We start from the raw sequence: 19214 nt of genomic DNA, 5'->3' as shown, positions 1-19214 counted from the left end.
CAGAATCGATTCCTGTCGCCAGCCCACAGCCAGCCTTGCCAACAGCTTCCAGTGCTGCGCCTAGGAACGGTGCAAGTGCCACCCTGCGCCAGTCCTTCCTAGACCTGGGGCAGCGCAGCTTCCACTTCGTGCAATGCCCATCCTGCGGCCTCACCTACTCCCCCGGCCAGCCAGATGACGAGGCCCTGCATCGCCAGCATCACGCCAAGGCGTGCAGGCCAGCAGTGTACAGGGCAGGCAAGGGCCACACTACGGTCTGGTCTGACGCCGATGCCTCCATCATACAAGTCCCCCACGACGCTTCCCAAGCCCAGGTACTTCAAGCTTGCTTGGAATCGAGATGGGTGCATCAACAAGGCTATACTGGTGGTATCGAGGGAGCTGCATCTGACATCAGGCAACCTAGTGCATGATAACGAATGCAAACATGCCCTGTACCTCTGTCCCAGACCCTCACAGCAATGCTGGCTCGGGAGATGGGGCTGGATGCCGCATGGCTTGGGCGCACCCGGCCGCGACTGTGGTTGTATGTCGTCCAGGAGTCCAAGCACGTCCTGGGGGCGGTCTGGGCGGAGCGACGGCTCGTCCGCCTGGCCGCTCAGCCTTCAGACGACCATCCCACTCAGGTACAGCCCTTGGCATGATCCTCCTGGCACAGAAGCAAGGCAGCATGCTGCGTTTATACGGATGTTGGCATGCACCTGTGTCCACCTGGACGAACAGGTGGCACCCATCAGCCATGGCCGCTCCGCCCCGACGCAGGGGCACTCGCCGCCGGGCCACTCCCATGTCGGCGTGCGCGCGGTGTGGGTGCGCGCCTCAGCGCGCCGCAGAGGCGTCGCCAGCCGACTGCTGGAGGCGGTGCTGGGGGTCGATGCCGCGCTGTCCTGTCGACTGCCGAGAGGCAGGCTGGCGTTCACAGACCCCACGGCCGACGGGCTGGCCTTTGCGCGCGCTTTCCTGGGACAGGCCGGTGCATTCGAGCCGCCGCGGTACACAGACACGGGGGTGCAAGCGGAGTGAGACGGCGCGTGACTGCAGTGACGCGGGGGAGGACCGCCCTGTGGACGGCGCACCCTCAGGCTTCACTTCATGATGTACCCACGCCGACTGCTCCAGCGGAGCTGGTGCAAAGGGACAGCGCTGCCGAGGCCGCGGTGCTGGGCGAGTCACGGTTGTAGCTCAAGCCTTTGCAGCGATCGCTTCCTGCACAAAGGTGCACGTTGCAGCGGGCTGACACACATCGATGGACCCCGCCATGGTCAGGAACCCCGTCAAGACCTTCCTGCATCCCACTCTCACAGATATCCAAGGCCTTCCCACCTTTGTGCCGCTCTTGCCAGATGGTTTGCCCTTGGCGGCCTTGCGGCTGGTCTCGCTCAGGACGGCGCGGCAGGCCTTCACCCTGCGATCGATCGCTGCAATTTCCTCCAGGTCGAGTGTCGCTGAGCCCAGTGCCCCCAGCTCATCGATGGATCTGAGCACGGCAGCCAGCTTGTGGACCGTCTCCTCCGGCTGCTCGTCGGGCGACAGCACAAGAGCCGCAGGGTTTTGGATCTTGATACCAGCCTGTGTTCATGGAGGATGGGAAGCTAGGGCTGGAGAAGGCGCCTGGGTCGGCCTGCAGGCTTGTGCTGAATAAAAACGAGCTTGGGCAATGTAATGAAAGGCTCTCTGGATTACCCTGAGCTCCATTCATGGCCAAATACTGTTCCGCACTCCCGCATCCAGCTGGCCCACAGCATGATCATGTGCCCCATCACAAACAACCTTGTGAAAGCCGGACCGCAGAGCCGCCAGGGCCAGCTGGCCTGGCGTGAAGAGGAGTGGGGCATCCGTCAGCATCAGCGCGTCGGCAGCTGCGAGGGCAGCACGTCGTGCCCTGTCGGCCGTGCTTTTTTGCAAGCCAAGAAGGGCAGGCTCCACAGCACCTGGAATCTGTGCCCTTTCTTGAATGACCTGAGGGCCAGGATGATGGAGAATGCAAGAAGGGGAAGGGGGGGTTGGAAAGAGTCTGAGGAGCCATTGAAGTGTACTGCCTCCTTATTCTTCCATCTTCAGCGGACCAAGCGGAGGAATTGGACCCCTGCAATCGCCTCGGAACACAAAATCCAGACACGCTTTCCTCAGGCTCCCCGACCATCACCTGCATGAAGCCCTCTATGGCGTTGAAGGGCGAGAAGACAATCAGGTCGAACTTCAGGCCCTGAAGCAGGGTCAGCTCTGTCCCCAGCACAATCTCGGCCCGCATGCCTGACAAGCGCCCCAGCTCAGCGGCCGAGATGTAGCTCTCCTCCGTCTGTGCCAGTGGAGAAATGGTGGTGGGACTACCTGATTGGTGCATGGACCACACTCAGTGATGCACATGCACGTGTAGCCCCCTGCGAAGATGGGCTGACACAGCGCACCAATGCACCTCCTCCCGTTGTCCAACTGGGCTGGTGCCCGGGTCCCCTACTCCCCAAAGGAAAACCAAACCCACCTTACACGCCAGGTAGAGGCAGGTCAGGAAGATGGTCTGGGGGTCCACCTCCAGCACGCAGCTGTGCACGTACATGCGCTTGAGGAAGGTGACGCAGGTGCCGAGCACCTTGCGCGGCAGCTTCAGCTCGGCGCAGATGGCCTGCAGCTTGGAGCCGTAGTACCGCAGCAGCAGCTCCTGCTCCTCCAGGGAGGGCGGGGCAAGGTCTGCGCATGCATGGCAGGGGAAGGGGTTCAGCCTGCGATGATCTACGTGCAGTGTGGACTGACGTAAGCCTTGCTTCAATTACGCAGCTCAATGCCACTGAGGACCAGCGTTTGCCGGTAGCACTTGCCTGCTGGCGGCGGTGTGTCCCCATTGCCACTGCCCGAGGCCTGTGAGGAGGACTCCTGTGCCTGTGCAGGAAGACATGGGCACACATAAAGCCCAGGCATGCTTGCTGTGCACCAGTGCTGCCCATCTCCAGAGTGCAAGTGTCAATTCACCACCTCTGACCCACCGCCTCCGCAAAAGCACCTGTGTCAAGACCCGCAGGGTGCTCTCTAGCTTGGCCCCCCGCAGCTCAGCCTGTCGATGGGAAGGAGAAAGCGGTGAAGGCCCATCTCGATCCGTGTGCAGCATAGCAAGGGGAAGAACGCGGCTCACCGCGGGGCCACACCCCAGCCTGCAAGTATTAGCCACCTCCGTGTCTCACCAGCTGCTCGTTTGTGAACACCCAGCGATCGCATTGGCTGGATTCCTTATACTTCATGCTATTCAGCTAAATGTGCATTGAAGGCATGAGCATCGTTGAAACGATGTCGCAGAGCGAAGGTGAGTATGTGTACGACTACGAGTCTCAGGGGGGCATCCCCGTCTGAGACCAACTCCAGCACGCGATGTTTCTACTTTTATGATGGCCCAATCGGATTATGCCCCGTACGAGTCCTCCTGCGAATATTGACAGGGCTTCCGTCGCACACCCTGATTAGGTCCCCGGAAACCCGCACACCCCGACAAACTTCGGGAATCCCTCCTCACTTCGGCTTTAGTCGATAGGCTCTGAATGGCATTTACATTATACGGGGCAGACATTGCTCAGGACTCATGATCTGTGACGCTGCTTTCTCAGCAAAAGATCACAGGAGTGAAGAGGGTGGTCACAGAGCCAGTGCAATGCACCCTATCGCCACCCATGTCCCATGGTCACACTGCTTCACTCGAAATCAGACTCGGGGGCGGGGGCAGGCACATCTGCGGGGATGGAAGGGGGGATTGAGAGTGACGTGGTTGCACATGACCCTGGCTGCCAGCCGCAAGGCAACTGGAGCTACCAATCAACGTAGCCCCTTTGCCTGATGCAGATGGAGCAACGACACTAGTATCTCACCGTGGGGAGGAGGGGGAGGGGACACGACGGGCAGGAAGGGGCAGTAGCCGGAGCTCAACTTGTTGGCAGCATCCTGGGTGGTAAAGTTGGGGCCATGGCCAAACACGGTCTCCAGGCTCGCGACAACCTCCTCGGGGGCATCAGTGACACCGCAGAAGTTGATGGTGATGGTGTTCTTTGCCTGAATCTTCTGCTGCGTGCCGTCGATGGGCAGGATCGCCCAGGTCTCGGAGTCGATCTGCGACAAGGTCGGGGTGGCTGTTTGAAGTACACACTCACGTGGCCTGGCGATCACCCCCACATTTCAAATCCCAACGGTTCCGGCGGCCTCCCGATGCCGTGCAATGCAACGCACCATCTCAGGGGCGCCGATGCCGGTGGGACCAGAGGTGATGGTGATGCCGGACACGGACAGCAGAGCTGCCCAGGAGGTGGAGGTCTCGTTGAGGGTGTTGCGAGCGACGATGTTCGCGCACAGCCCGGACGACCACGAGGCAGTGACGTGCAGGTTACCGCATGACCTGACGATGGCCAGCTTGGATGGGACAGCCATGGTGCTGCTGGCAAGCGCCAGAGCGAAAGCGAAGATGAGGACGCGTGGGGATGCCATCGCAGCGGTTGGTCAGGACTATGCGTTGATCGGTGGACGGGGGATCTGAGGGACAGAGGCTTCGCTATGTGGTGATTAAAAGATCGATAATTATGAAATTGATGGCGATCAGGCCTCGGCCTGTGCTTTACAAGCAGATTGAACGCGCTCCGTTGATTCCAAAAAAATCTGACTGGGGCGGGAACCTGCTAGCGGTATTCACGTTTTCTTCATATGGTTGTTACCCAACCGCTCTGAGCAACCGCCCAGGATGCTTCGGCACAGGTGAGCTGTGCTCCAGCTCCTGGGGGATGCATGTGCAGTATGTTAATGAATTACAAGACATGAGAGCACAGAGTTGAGGGGGTGCACAAAAGAAGTTGCCCGCTCCTTCCTCCTTTGCGCCGATGGCTAGAACTTTGCGCTTTGACTTCGCTGCAGCTTCCGATCCCGGCTCGCACCTCCCCCCGGCCCCTTCCAGAAGTCCTCCGCCGGGAGCCGGCACTGCAGCTTGTCGCAGAGGTGTGCAGGGTTGGAGCCCTGGAAGACAGCTGCAAGAAGTGTATGGGGTGTGGGGAGGTGGTCGGCTCAACCTGTCACACAGAAGCACACAGGAGGGAGCGGATCCTCATAATCAAGGGCGTCCACAGCGACACTCACCACTGGCACGCGTACACCGAGCACACCTCATTCAGTTACGGTCACAATCATATATTTACATGGTCCTCAACGCCACGGTTTCCACCACAGGTGTTCACAGAATCGCTCCCCCCTCACCTCCTCCTCCCCTTCACTGCCACGTGCAGCGCTGGCCCGAAAAAAAAATCCATGCTCCCTCACCTGTGACAGCCGCCCCTACGGCGGATTTGACCACGGCGTTCCCCGGCAACGAGGGCGGCGGGGGCAGGAGGGCGGGGGGGCTCGCCCCCGGCGCCAGGCGCGCGCGCTGCGCGTCGGCCCTGCCCAGCGCCTGCCACCTCAGCGCAGCGGCGTCCAGGCCCATGCGCCGTGCGTCGTCCAGCAGCGAGGGGAAGAAGGTGAGGCCGCTGACCTCCTCCAGGGAGGTCAGCGGCACCGAGAAGGCCGACAGCGGGTACTCAGCGGGGATGGCCGAGTTAGGCATGACAAAGGCGGCCACTGCGGTGGAGGCGTCCCCCTGCTCGGCCAGCACCACCTTGAAGAAGTGGGTGGGCACGGCCACCATCTGCGGGGGCTGGCCTGCGCAGGGTTGTGGCAGTACAGGTGGGGTGGTATGGGGGCCTGTTGGTGACCAGGGGTGGGCGACTGCGGGCTCAATGCAGCACCTGCCCGATGCCCTTCCCACACTCTGTCGCCGTCCTCCCCTGCACCACCATTCCCCCACACCCACCGAGCATGGGGTGCTCCAGCACCCAGCCGCTGGGGCCAGGCCGCGGGATGTAGAGAGGTCCCGTGACTACCCAGACATCGTCAAAGGACTTGGTGGTGTCCTGGACGAAGCGCTCGAAGCGCGCCCAGTAGTCGCGGTTGAAGCCCCCGCCCACCTGCGGCGCGATGTTGCTGAGCGAGAAGGTCTCGTCCATGGACCCCTGGCTCTCCTTGTGGTTGCTGGCGGGGGCCATGTGGCCTCGATCGTAGCCCGTGCCGCGGTAGTCAGACAGCTTGGCCCGGAAGCGGGCGCCCACCCCCGCATCCTCGGTGAACTGAGAGGAGCTCCTGCGAGCAGGGTGGAACGCCAGGGCAGCGAGTTGAATGCTTGAACGCGGGGGTTGGTGGTGCCCCACATCACAGGCAACAGGAGGCCTGAGAGGCACCCACAGGGTAATTCATCGACGGAGACTTGTGGCCTGGCTGGCCTGGGGATCTTGACACGCGCAGCACGTACCTGGTGCCATCTCCCTTGAGTTTGGAGCGGGTGAGGTGCTCTATCACCCACTTGGGGTTCCTCAGCCGGGTGTCGATGCTGGCAATGAAGTTGGTGTACATGCGGATTCCATCGGACATGGGCAGGCCTATGAGGGAAGGCGGTGGAGGAGGGAGTGGAGGATGCTTCCACAAATACTCGGGCAAGCACAGGAGCCAGTTCAGAACAATACGACCAAGAGGTCAACACCCTCCCCTCCCTTCGCGCTACATCCCCGATTCAGTGATGGCCCTCTCCACACCATGCTTGAGGCAGGGATGGGAGGCATGACCAGGTAAAGGGGACGGAGTGCTTCCTGTTGAGTATTGCGACCACAGGCTTCGTGAAGGAAGATTGCAGAATGGGACACCCTCCTCAAGCTGCAGAGGACCAGCAGGCCAAAGAATGCAACAGATTTCACGGCCATATCATGCCAAGGAAAGAGAGGCCACCCGACCCAGTAAGGAATTCTGATGGGCAGGAAAGCTTCACCTCAAGGAAATACTGACCTGGTCCCACCGACGACCTTGCAGGATGCCGACGTACCACTACAAAGGTGAGCGCTCCGCCCACCGCCGCACCCGCCACGGCTCCAATCGCCAGCCGGCTGGATGGAGTGAGGGCTGAGTCAGGGCCCCATGTACGCTTTCATAGATTTAAAACAATACTCATGCATTACATCATCAACAAAAGTGCGGCATCGCCCTCTTCCTGACCTGGCCATGCCTCTCAATGGGCACTATCCCAACGTGAGAGTGAGCAATGCCGTACTCGATAGTGCGATCAGCAGAGGCGCTCGATTAGCCTCTCATCAGAGACACCAGCAGTATATATTGCATGCTCATGATCAATGCCGTTCTCTACTTGATCACGACACTGCAGCCCGCATGCTGACTCCGTGTTCGATCGCATGCTGCGGATGCGATGCCTCCAAACCAAGATCAGCCCTCTCACAGCCACGGCCCTTGGTGCGATGCCAAAGGGTGCTGCGCAGGCATGCACTTGACACATTGTGGTGGGAAAATTACCATGCATTCACTAGCTCCTCAAACCAGGCATGGTGTCGCTGTAAGAGCGCACAATGCAGCACCTGTGCACGTGGGTCCTCTCGTGGCACCTCCTCCCATGGGAGCGTATGCGCCACATGCAATGAGCCCCCTGGATCGACGGGCTGCCCTGGTCGGTCTAATGGGGGTCGGATACCTCCCTTGGATCCCCGTATCCCCTGCGAGCGCCGCTCGCTCCCCACCCTCCCAGCCCGTGAGGGCGTACTTGCCACCTGCCTCGACACCAGGCTTTGTACAGTACACCCCAGATGAGAAGAAGACCCCCGCCATCCGAGCGGGTGTGATCAAGCCTGACCCCTCCTTCTATACCTTTGTCCTCCCAGAGAACTGGTCGGAGGTGTGTGGGTGTATCATGAGTTGAAGATGTTGTCTGCCAGGACAGGCATGCAGAGGCATTGACGGGCGAGAGGTTTTGCTGGGGCCACACCCAACCTGCTTTCTGTTACACTGCCGTAGGGGCTCATTCTCAATATCCTCTCGGGCAACTTCTGCATGCCCCGCTGCGACGAGCCTTGGTACGAAGCCCTCTTCCAAAATCAGGCAGAGGGCAAAGCACAGGTAGGAAGGAGGTTCATGCCATTGACGCCGACGAGGGTCATAGTTCAATTTTGATGACTTGTTCAGATATTCTTACAGGCCTCGGTGTGATCCAATGCAGCTCATCGTGGCTCCACTGTTCCGGCTTATCTCCAAAGCCGGAGCCCAGCTGAGCGACATTGGGCCGCCAGAGCGGGCCATTGAGAAGGTTGGCAACTATGTCACAGGTACAGAGCATGGGGCCAGGGACATTGCCAAGGATTTGGTCGCACAGGACCCACTGATCATTTGCTTTGAAACTGTCACAACCCAACATCAGCTAATTCTGTACCACGCCCCAACCCTTCACAGGCTCGTCCCTGGAAGCCGAGGATGATGTGATCAGCGCGACTTCCAAGACTCTCTCGGATGGGCGCACCTACTACATCTATGAACTCAACGCCCTGCAGGCCAAGGACGGACCCCACATCCTGGCGTCCCTCACCATCAAAGGGGACCAGGCCTACCTCTTTGTGGTCAGCGCCAGCGAGAAGCAGTGGGCCCGCAGCCAGAGCAAGCTGCAGACCATACGTGACAGCTTCAGGGCCTGATGCGGCGCATAGGCGCGGTGCCGCGGCATCTTTGCAGTGAGTCAGAGAGCGAGGCAGCATCCTTGGATGATGTTGCCCGGGGGAAATGCTCTGCTTGGCTGTCTGCCTTGCTGAGATTTGAAGGTGGTGTCTCTGGCATCAGATGCTCCCCTGGACCGCAGACAGGGTACGAGGATCAATCATGTTCATGCCAGGTCCATTGATCTTCAAGCTTGCTGCTCATTTCTTATTTTGTTGTGGAGACACATCTGAGGTTCACTCTGAAAATCCTAGTCTCATTTCAGGGCGTGGGAACAAACCTGCATGCTGCTGAGAGTAGGGTGTAATCGTGGGCAGGATGTCATGTAGAGGAGGACGCTGGTTCTCCGTCAGGGCTTGCCCACGTGGATGTTTGTGTCGGAACATCTTAGCAATTACTTTTCAATGCCGCGCCCATTCAGCTATTCGCTAAGACCAACGCAGTGCATGCATTCCAATACAACGACATTCTAGCTTTGTTGTCTCTTGATCGCTGTAGAGACTCAGAAGCATGGCATCCTTGCGTGGTGCGTCGGCTTTCGTAACAGGGGGTGGGAGCGGCATTGGACGTGCTATCTGCGTCGATCTCGCAAAACACGGCTGCCATGTGACGGTATGTACGTCTCGAACTCGATTGCTTTGCGTGTGTCGCTTTGGGTTGCCCATGCTTGCTCCTCCAAGCATAGCAGAACCCTCATTCCCCCACCCCCCAACATAACAGGTTGCCGATGTCAGCGATGCGGGGGCTCGTGCCACCGCCGACCTGGCAGGCCCAAATGCAACCCCAGTGTACTGCGATGTGGCCTCGTCGGCGTCCCAGGAGGCTGCATTCGCTGACCACATCCGTCGCAACGGGGGCCTCGACATCGCCGTGCTGAATGCCGGGATCCCTGAGAGAGGTACTGGTCCAGAGGAGGGGCTCTGGCTTGATCTCTGGAGTGTGATCCGGGGCCCGCGATGTAGATCAATGGCTACTTGCATTGCCAAGCCAACATAGCCCACCAGTGCAACGTCACCACTCATCTAGCTTCTTCATCCTCACACCCTGCGTTCTCCTAAACTGACCAAGTCCGTGGCGCCCTCGTCATCCCCCCTTTGCCGCTCAATTACCCCCCCAAACCCGGCCTCCATCAGGCGACCTGCTCAGTGCACAGGACGACTCCTGGCGCCCCACCCTGGACATCGATCTGGGCGCGGTGCTCGACGGCATCCGCCTGGCCAGCCAGGCCATGGCCCCCGCCGGCGGGCGGCGGGAGGGGCGGCAGGGCGTCCTCATCACCGTGGCGAGCGCCGGCGGTTTCTTCTCCATGCCCTTCTCCCCCGTCTACGCTGCGGCCAAGGCGGGCGTGGTGCACGCCACGCGCTCCGTGGCCAAGCCTCTCCTCGAGCGCAACATCCGCATCTGCGCGCTCTGCCCCGAGGTGAGCTTCCCGCAGGAAAATGGCAAGCTCCTCGGTGCCAGCCAGACACCTCAGGACCTGTTTCTTCAAGCTCTCACATGCACCCTCCAGCCTGTCTAAAGCCATGCTCACCCACCAACACCGCCCCCGTCAGTAACAAGCCTCTCCACTCCCCTATCAACTCAGTTTGTGGACACGCCGCTGGTCGCTGAGGCTCGTGCCCAGAGCGGGCCCCAGTCCCCGTTTTACAGAGCAACGGCGGGCACCCTGCTCACCGCAGACAAGGTGGCAGAGGCGGCGCACGTGCTCATCACCGACCCCAATCGCGTCGGCCAGTGCCTCGTCCTCCGCATGACCGGGGAGTGGATGGAGGCGGTGCCCCCTTCTCAAACACTCCAGTGAGTCTTTGCTGGGGTGTAAGGGGTTGCAAGTGTGCATTTATTGGGTACACGTGCGCCACATGCACCGTCACTGGGCGTCTGCATGAGTACATCAAACCGGAGGCCCCTGGCCTGGCGCGATTCACGCGGAGTGCCCGACCGAGTCGGCGGCCCATTGCTCGTCGCACCTCCCCGGTCGATGATCTCATACCCCAGCCGCCCAGCCCGTCGCACCCGATGCGGCCCCCTTCTTCCCACCCCCCTCCCAATCATCGCCCAGGTACATCCCTCGCCCCGCCACCTCCACCAGCCCCATCGTGCCGGCCTGGCGCGAGTGGGCCACGCAGGGCCTTGCCGGCGGCCGCACCACGCGCACCGTCATGATACGGCGGCTGTCCAACGACTTCCGCGCCGCAACACGGCTCGAGACGCGGCCCGTGCCCGCCCCCGGCCCAGGCCAGGTGCTGCTGCGCACCGTCTACGCCGGGATCAACGCCTCCGACATCAACTACACGTCGGGGAAGTACCACGCCTCCACCGCTGCGGCCGAGGCCCAGCTGCCCTTCCCCTCCGGCTTCGAGGCGGTGAGCGTGGTGGCGGAGGTGGGGCCCGGGGTCAAGCACCCGCGCCCGGGCCAGGCCGTGGCCACCATGGTGTCGGGCAGCTTCTCGGACTACACCCTCGTCCCCGCCCGCGCCTGCCTGGACGTGCCGGGTCCCTCACCAGAGTACGTGGCCCTGCTCACCTCGGGCCTCACCGCCAGCATCGGTGCGAGGGGATCTACTCGGGTGGGCTGATGGCAGGGGTGTGTGGCATGTGGTCAAACATCAATGCACATGGGGGAAGGAGGGAGACAGTGGCGGGCGCGGGGCTGCCTCGTTCCCCCGACGCGGCTGGCAGGCAATGGGCTGCGCCTGCATCCTCATCGCGAGGGAGCCTCCCCTTGTTTCTGGTCGGCCTTCTCCCCCCCCCCTCCCCCCAAACCATGAGTAACAGCAAGCAACCGCACCTACCCGTCCGCACTGCTGCAGGCCTGCAGGAGTGCGGGAGGCTGAGGAAGGGGGAGACCGTGCTGATCACTGCCGCGGCGGGGGGCGCGGGGCAGTTTGCGGTGCAGCTGGCCAAGCTGGCGGGGTGCCACGTCATCGCCACGGTGGGGTCGGAGGACAAGGCGCGCCTGATCCGGTCCCTGGGCGCGAACCGCGCTGTCAACTACCGCACCGAGGACCTGAAGGCGGTGCTGCGCGCCGAGTACCCGCGCGGCGTGGACGTGGTTTGGGAGTCGGTGGGCGGCGAGTGGTTTGGCACCTGCCTCAACGCGCTGGCGCAGAAGGGGCGGCTGATCGTGATCGGGGCCATGAGCCAGTACAAGGGGCCCGACGGCTGGAAGCCGATGCCGCACCGTGGCCTGCCGGAGAAGGTGCTGAACAAGTCCACCACCGTGACAGGTGGGCATGTCGGTTGGGGAGGGAAGGGGGAGGAGGATCCTGATGCAAAGGGCCAGGTACCGAGGGGAGTGTTATGCAGGGCCACTTCACACCGGCAGGGGTGCGCTGAGGCCTGAGGGGCCAGGTCCTGGCGATATCCCACCCGGCGGCGTGTGGGTGCATCGCAAGCCTCCCGGGCATGCATGGGTGTCGGGATGGATGGCAGCAAATGTGCATCAACCCCCATGTACCCTCATGGCGGACCCTCCCTGAGCCCCTCCCCACCCTTCCAAAACCCAATTCTCAGGGTTCCTGCTGCTGCACTACACGCACGAGTTCAGGCGCCACCTGGCCCTCCTCATCAGCCTGTACAGCGCCGGCAAGCTGAAGATCATCCTGGACTCGCCCGAGCATGTGGGCATCGAGGCTGTGCCCGCTGCCGTCGACCGGCTGCAGAGCGGGCAATCATCTGGAAAGGTTCGGCGAGGGTGCCAGGGGATTGGGACTGCTGTACCCTCAGACCATCTGGCTGACCGACTCGCAGGCAGTGACACCGGCACGGCACCTGGTATGGGGATGTCATCAACCCTGGGCGACATGCTTGATGCAGGTGTACGTGCGCATCAGCGAGGACACCCTGCCGCCGGTGGGAGCCAAGCTGTGATGCTACTGGCCTCAACCTAGCACTTGGATTGGAGTGCAGACCCAAGCAAATGTGCAGGAAGGGGAGTGATGGCCTGCTCTCCGCTGCAGAGTCCCCTGCAAAGCAGACCAAGTGTTGCACTGAGGTGCACCTATTTTGGGCGTGTCCCCTCTGAGAACCAAATTTATCACACATTGTGGCTCTCCTGAACTAACTGTAAGGCCGGAGCCACCCACATCGTGCACATGCAGCATCCTCTCGTGTGGTGGGGATAACGAACACCCCTCCACAGATCGGGACACTAGTGCAGGGCGCAAAAACACAAGCATCGCGAGAAAGATTTTGCCAGCTGCGTGCTGCATGTATACGGGGCTTTGTGCATGCACAGCTTTTGCATTGCTCCGAGCAGACATTCTCATGTAACGCCCTTGTATCCCCTCATGATGGCCAGCCCAGAGCACAGGCAGGCTCCAGCTGGCGTAGTGGAGACACCCGACACCCCACCCGAAGCGCGACATGAGTCGCCTAGCGCACCTGCACTTCAGCAGGCACCAGGAACTACAGCGGGCGATGCGCGGCACCAACTCTTGGCGAGCATGGAGGAGGCTGGGGCTCCGAGCAGGTGGGAAGGCTTGTCGGAGTGCGTCGTGGGGGGGGGCGCTGCCCCTCGGCAGGCAGGATGAGCTCTCGCTCGGGGATAACTTTGCCGACATGAGTCCCTTCCCACTTCACAGGATATCACAGCCGCGGTATGCCACGTCCCTGACGGGTTCACCCATGCCCGCTAGAACCACCTGGGCGCCGATGCCGGCCTCCCTCCCCGAACCGGCTGTCGACCCCAGCATCGTGACCATCAGTGACAGGAGAGTGCGGCTGCCAGGCGCAGGACAGGAGGCCCCTTCTCTCTACGGCCTGGCAAGGGCATGGGTGCGGAATGCCCCAGACATTCCCATCGAGCAGGAGGTGAGCAAGCGATGGTTTCCGCTTGGGAGGGGGTGGAGCAAGGGATGCAGAGATTCTCTCCCTGTCATGCCCCGTCGTACATGAAGACAAATCGCGGAAGAGGTCTGCCCCGCATAGCAATGACTGCCCTTCACCCCCGTTCAAGATGCCTCGGGCGGCAGCTGTTCCTGACCAACCGTCCACACTCCTTGCCACTCACCACCCCACTGACTGCCAGTTGTTTAAAGCTGCGCCCAGCGGACGTGGATGGAGGGAGGAGGTAGACGGACCCCGACCAAGCCTGGGCCCGCCCCCACTCCCCCCCCCCCTCCCTTCCTCGGACCGGGGGGGGCCGGCCCCCTCCTGTGGACGTCCTGCTGCAGCACAACCTTGCGCATTGGAAAGCGTGTCGGGCTCGTGTGCGCTCCCTGGACCGGAGACTGCCAGCAGCCAGTCTGCAGTACCTGGCAGGCCTCATGGCATCAGCCGTGCCTGAGGCCATGGTCGGGGAGGCAGGGGACGTGGAGGCGGCCGGCGCCGGCGACGCAAGGGAGCAAGAGGCTGGCGAGGAGGCTGCTGTTGGTGCTGAGCTGGAGCAAGCGTGATACGGTACCCTTCCCTGACATACACCATGGAGCTCCTGCCATGTTCTTGCCATGACTCCATGCACTTGACCTGATGCAACAGATGGACTGCTGACAGATCTGGGTGGCATAAGGGCAACTAAGGCGAGGACGGACAGGCGTCTGTCGTCTTTGGGCAGCACAGCGATGTCATGCAACTACATCGAGATGAACCCCACCGCACAGCGGAGCGCGTAAGAGGCTGAGGTCAGGGAGGGGCATGGCATCGCCCTGGGATGAACGACGAGATGGAGTTCTGCGCCACGGAGGTGTGCTCACAAGCGCCTAGCGCCTGATCCCTTCCACCAGACCCTGGCCGCTAGACCACTCCGCACGCAGCGCAGCCAGCATGGCCTCGGCGGCGGGGCGCACCCCCAGGCTGCCGGCCGCGAGCTGAGGCCGCAGCGTGCCCAGCGCGGCCTGCACGCCCTCGCTGGACCGCAGGTCCTCCAGAAGCCCCTCCTCCGCCGCCTTCCACGCGAGGTGGATCGCCTGGTCTCGGCGCAGCTGGGGGTGTGTGGGGGATGGGAGGATACGACGGGGGTTCCACAGACTGCTCCTACACGCTGAGCCCTCAGGGAGTGTCCAGTCAGCCCCACCCTGCAACCCATCGTCTCCACGGGACCACATCCCTCCACAATCATCCCTTGCCCCCCCCCTGCCCCCACAGGCACCCATAAACCTGCTGCAGCTCGCCGCTGGCGAGGAGGGCCTGCCTGTACTCCCTCAGGTTGTCGACCAGGGCGCCGACGCCCTCGCCCGTCAGGGCCGACGCGGTCTGCACCCGCGCGGTCCAGGCTCGGCGAACCGCGCGGTGGAAGTGCAGCGTGCCGCGGAAGGCGGCGGCCGCACGCCGCGCCGCCAGCTGCGTGGGGCCGTCCGCCTTGTTGACCACCACCAGGTCGGCGAGCTCGGTGATGCCACGCTTGATCACCTTGGTGTGTTGGGCAGGGATGGGGAGCACGGGGTGGAGTATGGGTGTGCTTGGAGAAGGCCTCTCCCGCTACTTTGAAGCAGCACCCCATGCTGTCTCAACCAGCCGACCCCTGCTTTGACACCACGGCCTCCCACCTGCCCACCTTGTATGCCTGCGCAAGCCATCGCAGCTTGGTCAAGGGCACCCCCGCGGAGCCAATCCCCCCTCACGCACCTGCAGCTCATCGCCGCCCACGGGGGGCATCACCAGGGCCATGCAGTCGCAGAGCCGGGACACGGCCACCTCGCTCTGGCCCACGCCCACCGTCTCTATGAGCGTCCAGGTGAAGCCCGCCGCCTCGCAGACGGCAACGGCGTCGGCCGTCGCCCTCGCCACCCCGCCCAGCGTGCCGCGGGAGGGAGTGGGCCGTACGAACGCGCCGTCCAGGCAGCTCAGCCTGGAGGGGGGGGGAGAGGGATGAGGTGGGTGAGCCTGAGGGGGGGGACACGAGGGGGCGTCATTGCAGATGCCCAGGGAAAGCACCCACTGTAGGCAGACACTGGTGCCGTGGCACATGGCACCTCCATCCCTGGCCCATCGCCTCACTTGGACATGCGCGTCTTGTCGCCGAGGATGGCGCCGCCGGTCTGGGCCGAGGAGGGGTCGATGGCCAGGACTGCCACCTTCTCGCCAGCGTTTACGAGGGCGCAGCCCAGCGCCTCAATCAGGCTGGACTTGCCAGCGCCCGGGGGGCCGGAGATGCCCACCCGGAGGCCCAGCGGGGGTGGGGCCGAGCCGGGACGGAAGGACAGCTGTGACAGCAGCGCTGCAGCCTGGCAGGGCGAGGGAGACACGGAAGAGCTTTCACAAGTGTTGAAACAGCGCTCATCTGAGCATAGTATCGTCCTCTCGAGCGCCAAGATCATCCTCACTGTTCCTCATATCATGAGATTCTAGGAGGAACACAGTGTGGCTACGAGCAGCCACCACAACTCGCAACAAATGTCAGCTCTGCGCCGCTCAGCCACATCGCATCGTCCCCCTCACCGACTGCTTGTGCTGGGGCCGAGTGGACTCTACGAGGGTGATCGCCCGACTGACAGCCAGTCGCTGGCCATGCCGGATGCCGTCCACCAGCTCTGCGACGTCCTTGGCATCAAAGAGGTTCCTGAGCCGAGCTGCTGCTGCCGCTGCAGAGGCGATGTGGGATTTGGGCATGGACGCGATGCATGCGATGCATATCTGCAGGTGGGCCACTGGTGACAGCTGCAGGGCAAACACACGGCATGGGCAGGAGGAAGTACTTTATTGGGACAATTACCTCAAGGGCACATTGTTTGATGATCAAATAAACTATGTACACATCGCCCAATCCATTCAACACGATTGCAAAGACAATCACTCTAAAAGCCAACCTGCAGAGGAGTATGTGCTCATGGCCTTGCCAAGGCTCCGAAGGACAGGCGCCGCATGCCGATGCATGGATCGCTGCAGCCGACAACAAGATCCCTCCTTGACGGGGAGGACACCGAATTGTCTACTAAGCAATGCCTTCTGTGCGCTGTCAAGGTTGCTCCATGACAGGGATGCCTTGTGCCTCAGTTTGGGTTTACAGTCTCGGAGGGCAAGTGATCGCCTTTGGTCACAGACCAGTGCAGTACGCCAGATCCATCGGGATTGCACATATTGGATTATATACCATTATCTTAACTCTGGTCACCCATGCCCAGAGCCTGTTGGGATATGTTCCGAGGCTTGCGAGCGCGACACAATAAATTCCTGCCACGTCATCTCCAGGCTTGGAACACAAGCGGGATCCCGTCGCAGCTGCACATAGGGCGATGCACGCCGCCTCCCCCGCCCGCATTGCACCCTCGCATGCAGCCATGGCGAGGTAGAGAGGTGGCTGGTGAGAGCAAGCGCGCTGTGTTCCCCTGGGGAGCGCCATGTTCGGCGACGATGAGGACCTGGCGGTGGCCGAGGACCAGGAGATTGAGGAAAACGATGCGTGGTACGCGATGTTCGGAGCGGTTGCTTGTTTGGTGCCTGTAAAGCGTGTTTGACGCATGCGAGGAGTGGTTTCCGGCCCCACCTCTGCTCCCCCCAACACCGACCAGGGCGGTGATCAGCGCCTACTTCGAGGAGAAGGGCCTGGTGCGGCAGCAGCTGGACTCTTTCAACGGCTTCATCAACAGCAGCCTGCAGGAGATAGTGGACGAGAACAGCCTCATCACGGTCACGCCCAACAACCAGCACAACCCGGGGCAGTCGCTGGAGGAGGAGGCGGAGAGCACCACATACGAGATCAAGTTTGGCCAGATCTACCTGTCCAAGCCCACTTTTGTGGAGGCGGACGGCGAGACGGTGGCCATCTTCCCCAAGGAAGCCCGCCTGCGCAACCTGACCTACGCCGCGCCGCTGTACGTGGACCTGGAGAAGCGGGTGATCACGCGCCGCCCGGGCCCGGACGGTGAGGGGGAGGAGAGCGAGGAGCACGTGACGCCTTACGACAAGGTGTTCCTGGGGGACGTCCCCATCATGCTCCGCTCCGACTACTGCAACCTGCACGGCCGCTCTGAGCGCGACCTGAGCGACCTGGGCGAGTGCCCCTACGACCAGGGCGGCTACTTCATCATCAACGGCTCGGAGAAGGTGCTCATTGCCCAAGAGCGCATGGCCAACAACCACGTGTACGTGTTCAGGAAGAGCCAGCCGTCCAAGTACGCCTTCCAGGCCGAGTGCCGGTCGGTTTGCGAGGGCAGCGTGCGCGCGAGCAGCTCCATGTCGGTGCGCATGCTGTCGCGGGCGGGGGCCAAGAAGGGCGCGGGGCAGTGCATCCGCGCCACGCTGCCCTACATCCGCTCCGACATCCCGCTGCTCGTGGTCTTCCGCGCGCTGGGCTTCACCGCGGACCGCGACATCCTGGAGCACATAGTGTACGACTTTGGCGACGACGCGATGCTGGAGGCGCTGCGCCCCAGCATCGAGGAGGCCTTCCCCATCGGCGACCAGGAGGTGGCGCTGGACTACATCGGCAAGCGCGGCACCACCGTGGGCGCCACGCGCGAGCGCCGCGTGGCCTACGCCCGCGACCTGCTGGAGAAGGAGTTCCTGCCCCACATCTCCATGGAGCCGGCCTGTGAGACGCGCAAGGCCTACTTCCTGGGCTACGTGGTCCACCGCCTGCTCCTGGTGGCCCTGGGTCGTCGCGACGAGGACGACCGCGACCACTACGGCAACAAGCGCCTGGACCTGGGGGGCCCGCTGCTGGCCAACCTCTTCCGCGCGCTGTTCAGGAAGCTGGGCAAGGACACGCGCGCGCACGTGCAGCGCTGCGTGGACCGCGGGCGCGAGATCAACCTGACCGCCGCGGTGAACAAGGACACCATCAGCCGCGGGCTGAAGTACAGCCTGGCCACGGGGAACTGGGGCGTGCTGGGGGGGCCCGGAGAGCTGCGCCCCGGCGTGACCCAGGTGCTGAACCGCCTGACCTACGCCAGCACGCTATCGCACCTGCGCCGCATCAACTCGCCCATCGGGCGCGAGGGCAAGCTGGCCAAGCCGCGCCAGCTGCATAACACGCAGTGGGGCATGATCTGCCCCGCCGAGACGCCCGAGGGCCAGGCCTGCGGGCTGGTCAAGAACCTGGCGCTCATGACCTACGTGTCGGTCGGCTGCGCGGCGGGCCCGCTGCTGGAGTTCCTGGAGGAGTGCGCCACCGAGGCGCTGGAGGACATCGCGCCCGGGGTGGTGGCTCGCGCCACCAAGATCCTGGTCAACGGCGTGTGGGTTGGCGTGCACCGTGACCCCGGGGACCTGGTGGCGCGCCTGCGCGCCATGCGCCGCCACGTGGACATTGAGACCGAGGTGGGCGTGGTGCACGACATCCCCCTGCGCGAGCTGCGCCTGACCACCGACGCGGGGCGCTGCTGCCGCCCGCTCTTCATCGTCCAGGATCGGCGCCTGCGCGTGCGCAAGCGCGACGTGGTGGCCCTCCAGGCGCGCGACGAGACGGGCTTCTCCTGGGACAGCCTCATTGAGGCGGGGGCCATCGAGTACGTGGACGTGGAGGAGGAGGAGACCACCATGATGGCCATGAGCATCCATGACCTGAAGGCCGCGCGAGAGGGTGAGGCTGATTGGGGGGGGAGAGCGTGTGTGTGTGCGTTTGTGTGGAGCGCAGGATTGGTCCGGGGTGCAAGGAGGAGGAGAGGGGGGGATTGGGGCTGGAGGATGGGGTGAAGCATGGGCCATGCGGTGCAAGTGCAGGGCCTCCTACCTCATCGGGTCCTTTGCTGCAGAACTACTGCGCGCCTGACTCCCAAGGTCGCCCCTTCCGGGTGCCCAAA

At 62.7% G+C, this 19214-nt stretch overlaps 6 protein-coding genes across 6 annotated transcripts in view; 3 read left to right on the top strand and 3 right to left on the bottom strand.

The window, feature by feature from the left end:
* Positions 1-461: 461 nt before the first annotated feature.
* On the top strand, positions 462-1023 carry F751_4383 (hypothetical protein; the record flags this gene model as incomplete). Its single annotated transcript, XM_011398072.1, has 2 exons — positions 462-626; positions 763-1023. The coding sequence occupies 2 exons, from the start codon at positions 462-464 to the stop codon at positions 1021-1023; spliced, it is 426 nt and encodes a 141-aa protein (XP_011396374.1).
* A 159-nt stretch (positions 1024-1182) lies between these two features.
* On the bottom strand, positions 1183-3233 carry F751_4382 (Cyclin-H1-1; the record flags this gene model as incomplete). Its single annotated transcript, XM_011398071.1, has 6 exons — positions 1183-1206; positions 1324-1569; positions 2147-2299; positions 2483-2688; positions 2971-3049; positions 3177-3233. The coding sequence occupies 6 exons, from the start codon at positions 3231-3233 to the stop codon at positions 1183-1185; spliced, it is 765 nt and encodes a 254-aa protein (XP_011396373.1).
* A 444-nt stretch (positions 3234-3677) lies between these two features.
* On the bottom strand, positions 3678-6423 carry F751_4381 (Nuclease C1; the record flags this gene model as incomplete). Its single annotated transcript, XM_011398070.1, has 6 exons — positions 3678-3715; positions 3852-4089; positions 4207-4411; positions 5418-5658; positions 5810-6135; positions 6305-6423. 6 exons carry the CDS (start codon positions 6421-6423, stop codon positions 3678-3680), a joined length of 1167 nt encoding a protein of 388 aa, XP_011396372.1.
* Positions 6424-7510: 1087 nt separating this feature from the next.
* Positions 7511-12405, top strand: F751_4380 (Zinc-binding alcohol dehydrogenase domain-containing protein 2; the record flags this gene model as incomplete). The annotated part of the gene is made up of 11 exons (XM_011398069.1): positions 7511-7726; positions 7846-7947; positions 8048-8153; positions 8278-8441; positions 9256-9433; positions 9669-9955; positions 10121-10332; positions 10595-11102; positions 11432-11762; positions 12049-12218; positions 12352-12405. The coding sequence occupies 11 exons, from the start codon at positions 7511-7513 to the stop codon at positions 12403-12405; spliced, it is 2328 nt and encodes a 775-aa protein (XP_011396371.1).
* Positions 12406-14234: 1829 nt separating this feature from the next.
* F751_4379 (Methylmalonic aciduria type A protein, mitochondrial) lies at positions 14235-16083 on the bottom strand (the record flags this gene model as incomplete). The annotated part of the gene is made up of 5 exons (XM_011398068.1): positions 14235-14456; positions 14632-14883; positions 15100-15322; positions 15472-15698; positions 15913-16083. 5 exons carry the CDS (start codon positions 16081-16083, stop codon positions 14235-14237), a joined length of 1095 nt encoding a protein of 364 aa, XP_011396370.1.
* A 728-nt stretch (positions 16084-16811) lies between these two features.
* F751_4378 (DNA-directed RNA polymerase II subunit RPB2) overlaps positions 16812-19214 on the top strand; it is a gene marked incomplete at both ends in the record, with an annotated part of 6348 nt that continues 3945 nt past the window's right edge. Inside the window, 2 exons of the mRNA XM_011398067.1 lie at positions 16812-16876; positions 16983-18994. Coding sequence (XP_011396369.1) covers positions 16812-16876; positions 16983-18994 — 2077 coding nt within the window. The remainder of the gene's footprint in view (positions 16877-16982; positions 18995-19214) is intronic.

Source organism: Auxenochlorella protothecoides (assembly GCF_000733215.1).
Source record: "Auxenochlorella protothecoides strain 0710 unplaced genomic scaffold scaffold52, whole genome shotgun sequence".
NCBI classification, from domain to species: domain Eukaryota; kingdom Viridiplantae; phylum Chlorophyta; class Trebouxiophyceae; order Chlorellales; family Chlorellaceae; genus Auxenochlorella; species Auxenochlorella protothecoides.
The sequence above is the reverse complement of the archived record's forward strand: the minus strand, read 5'-3'. Positions and strand labels throughout refer to the sequence as shown.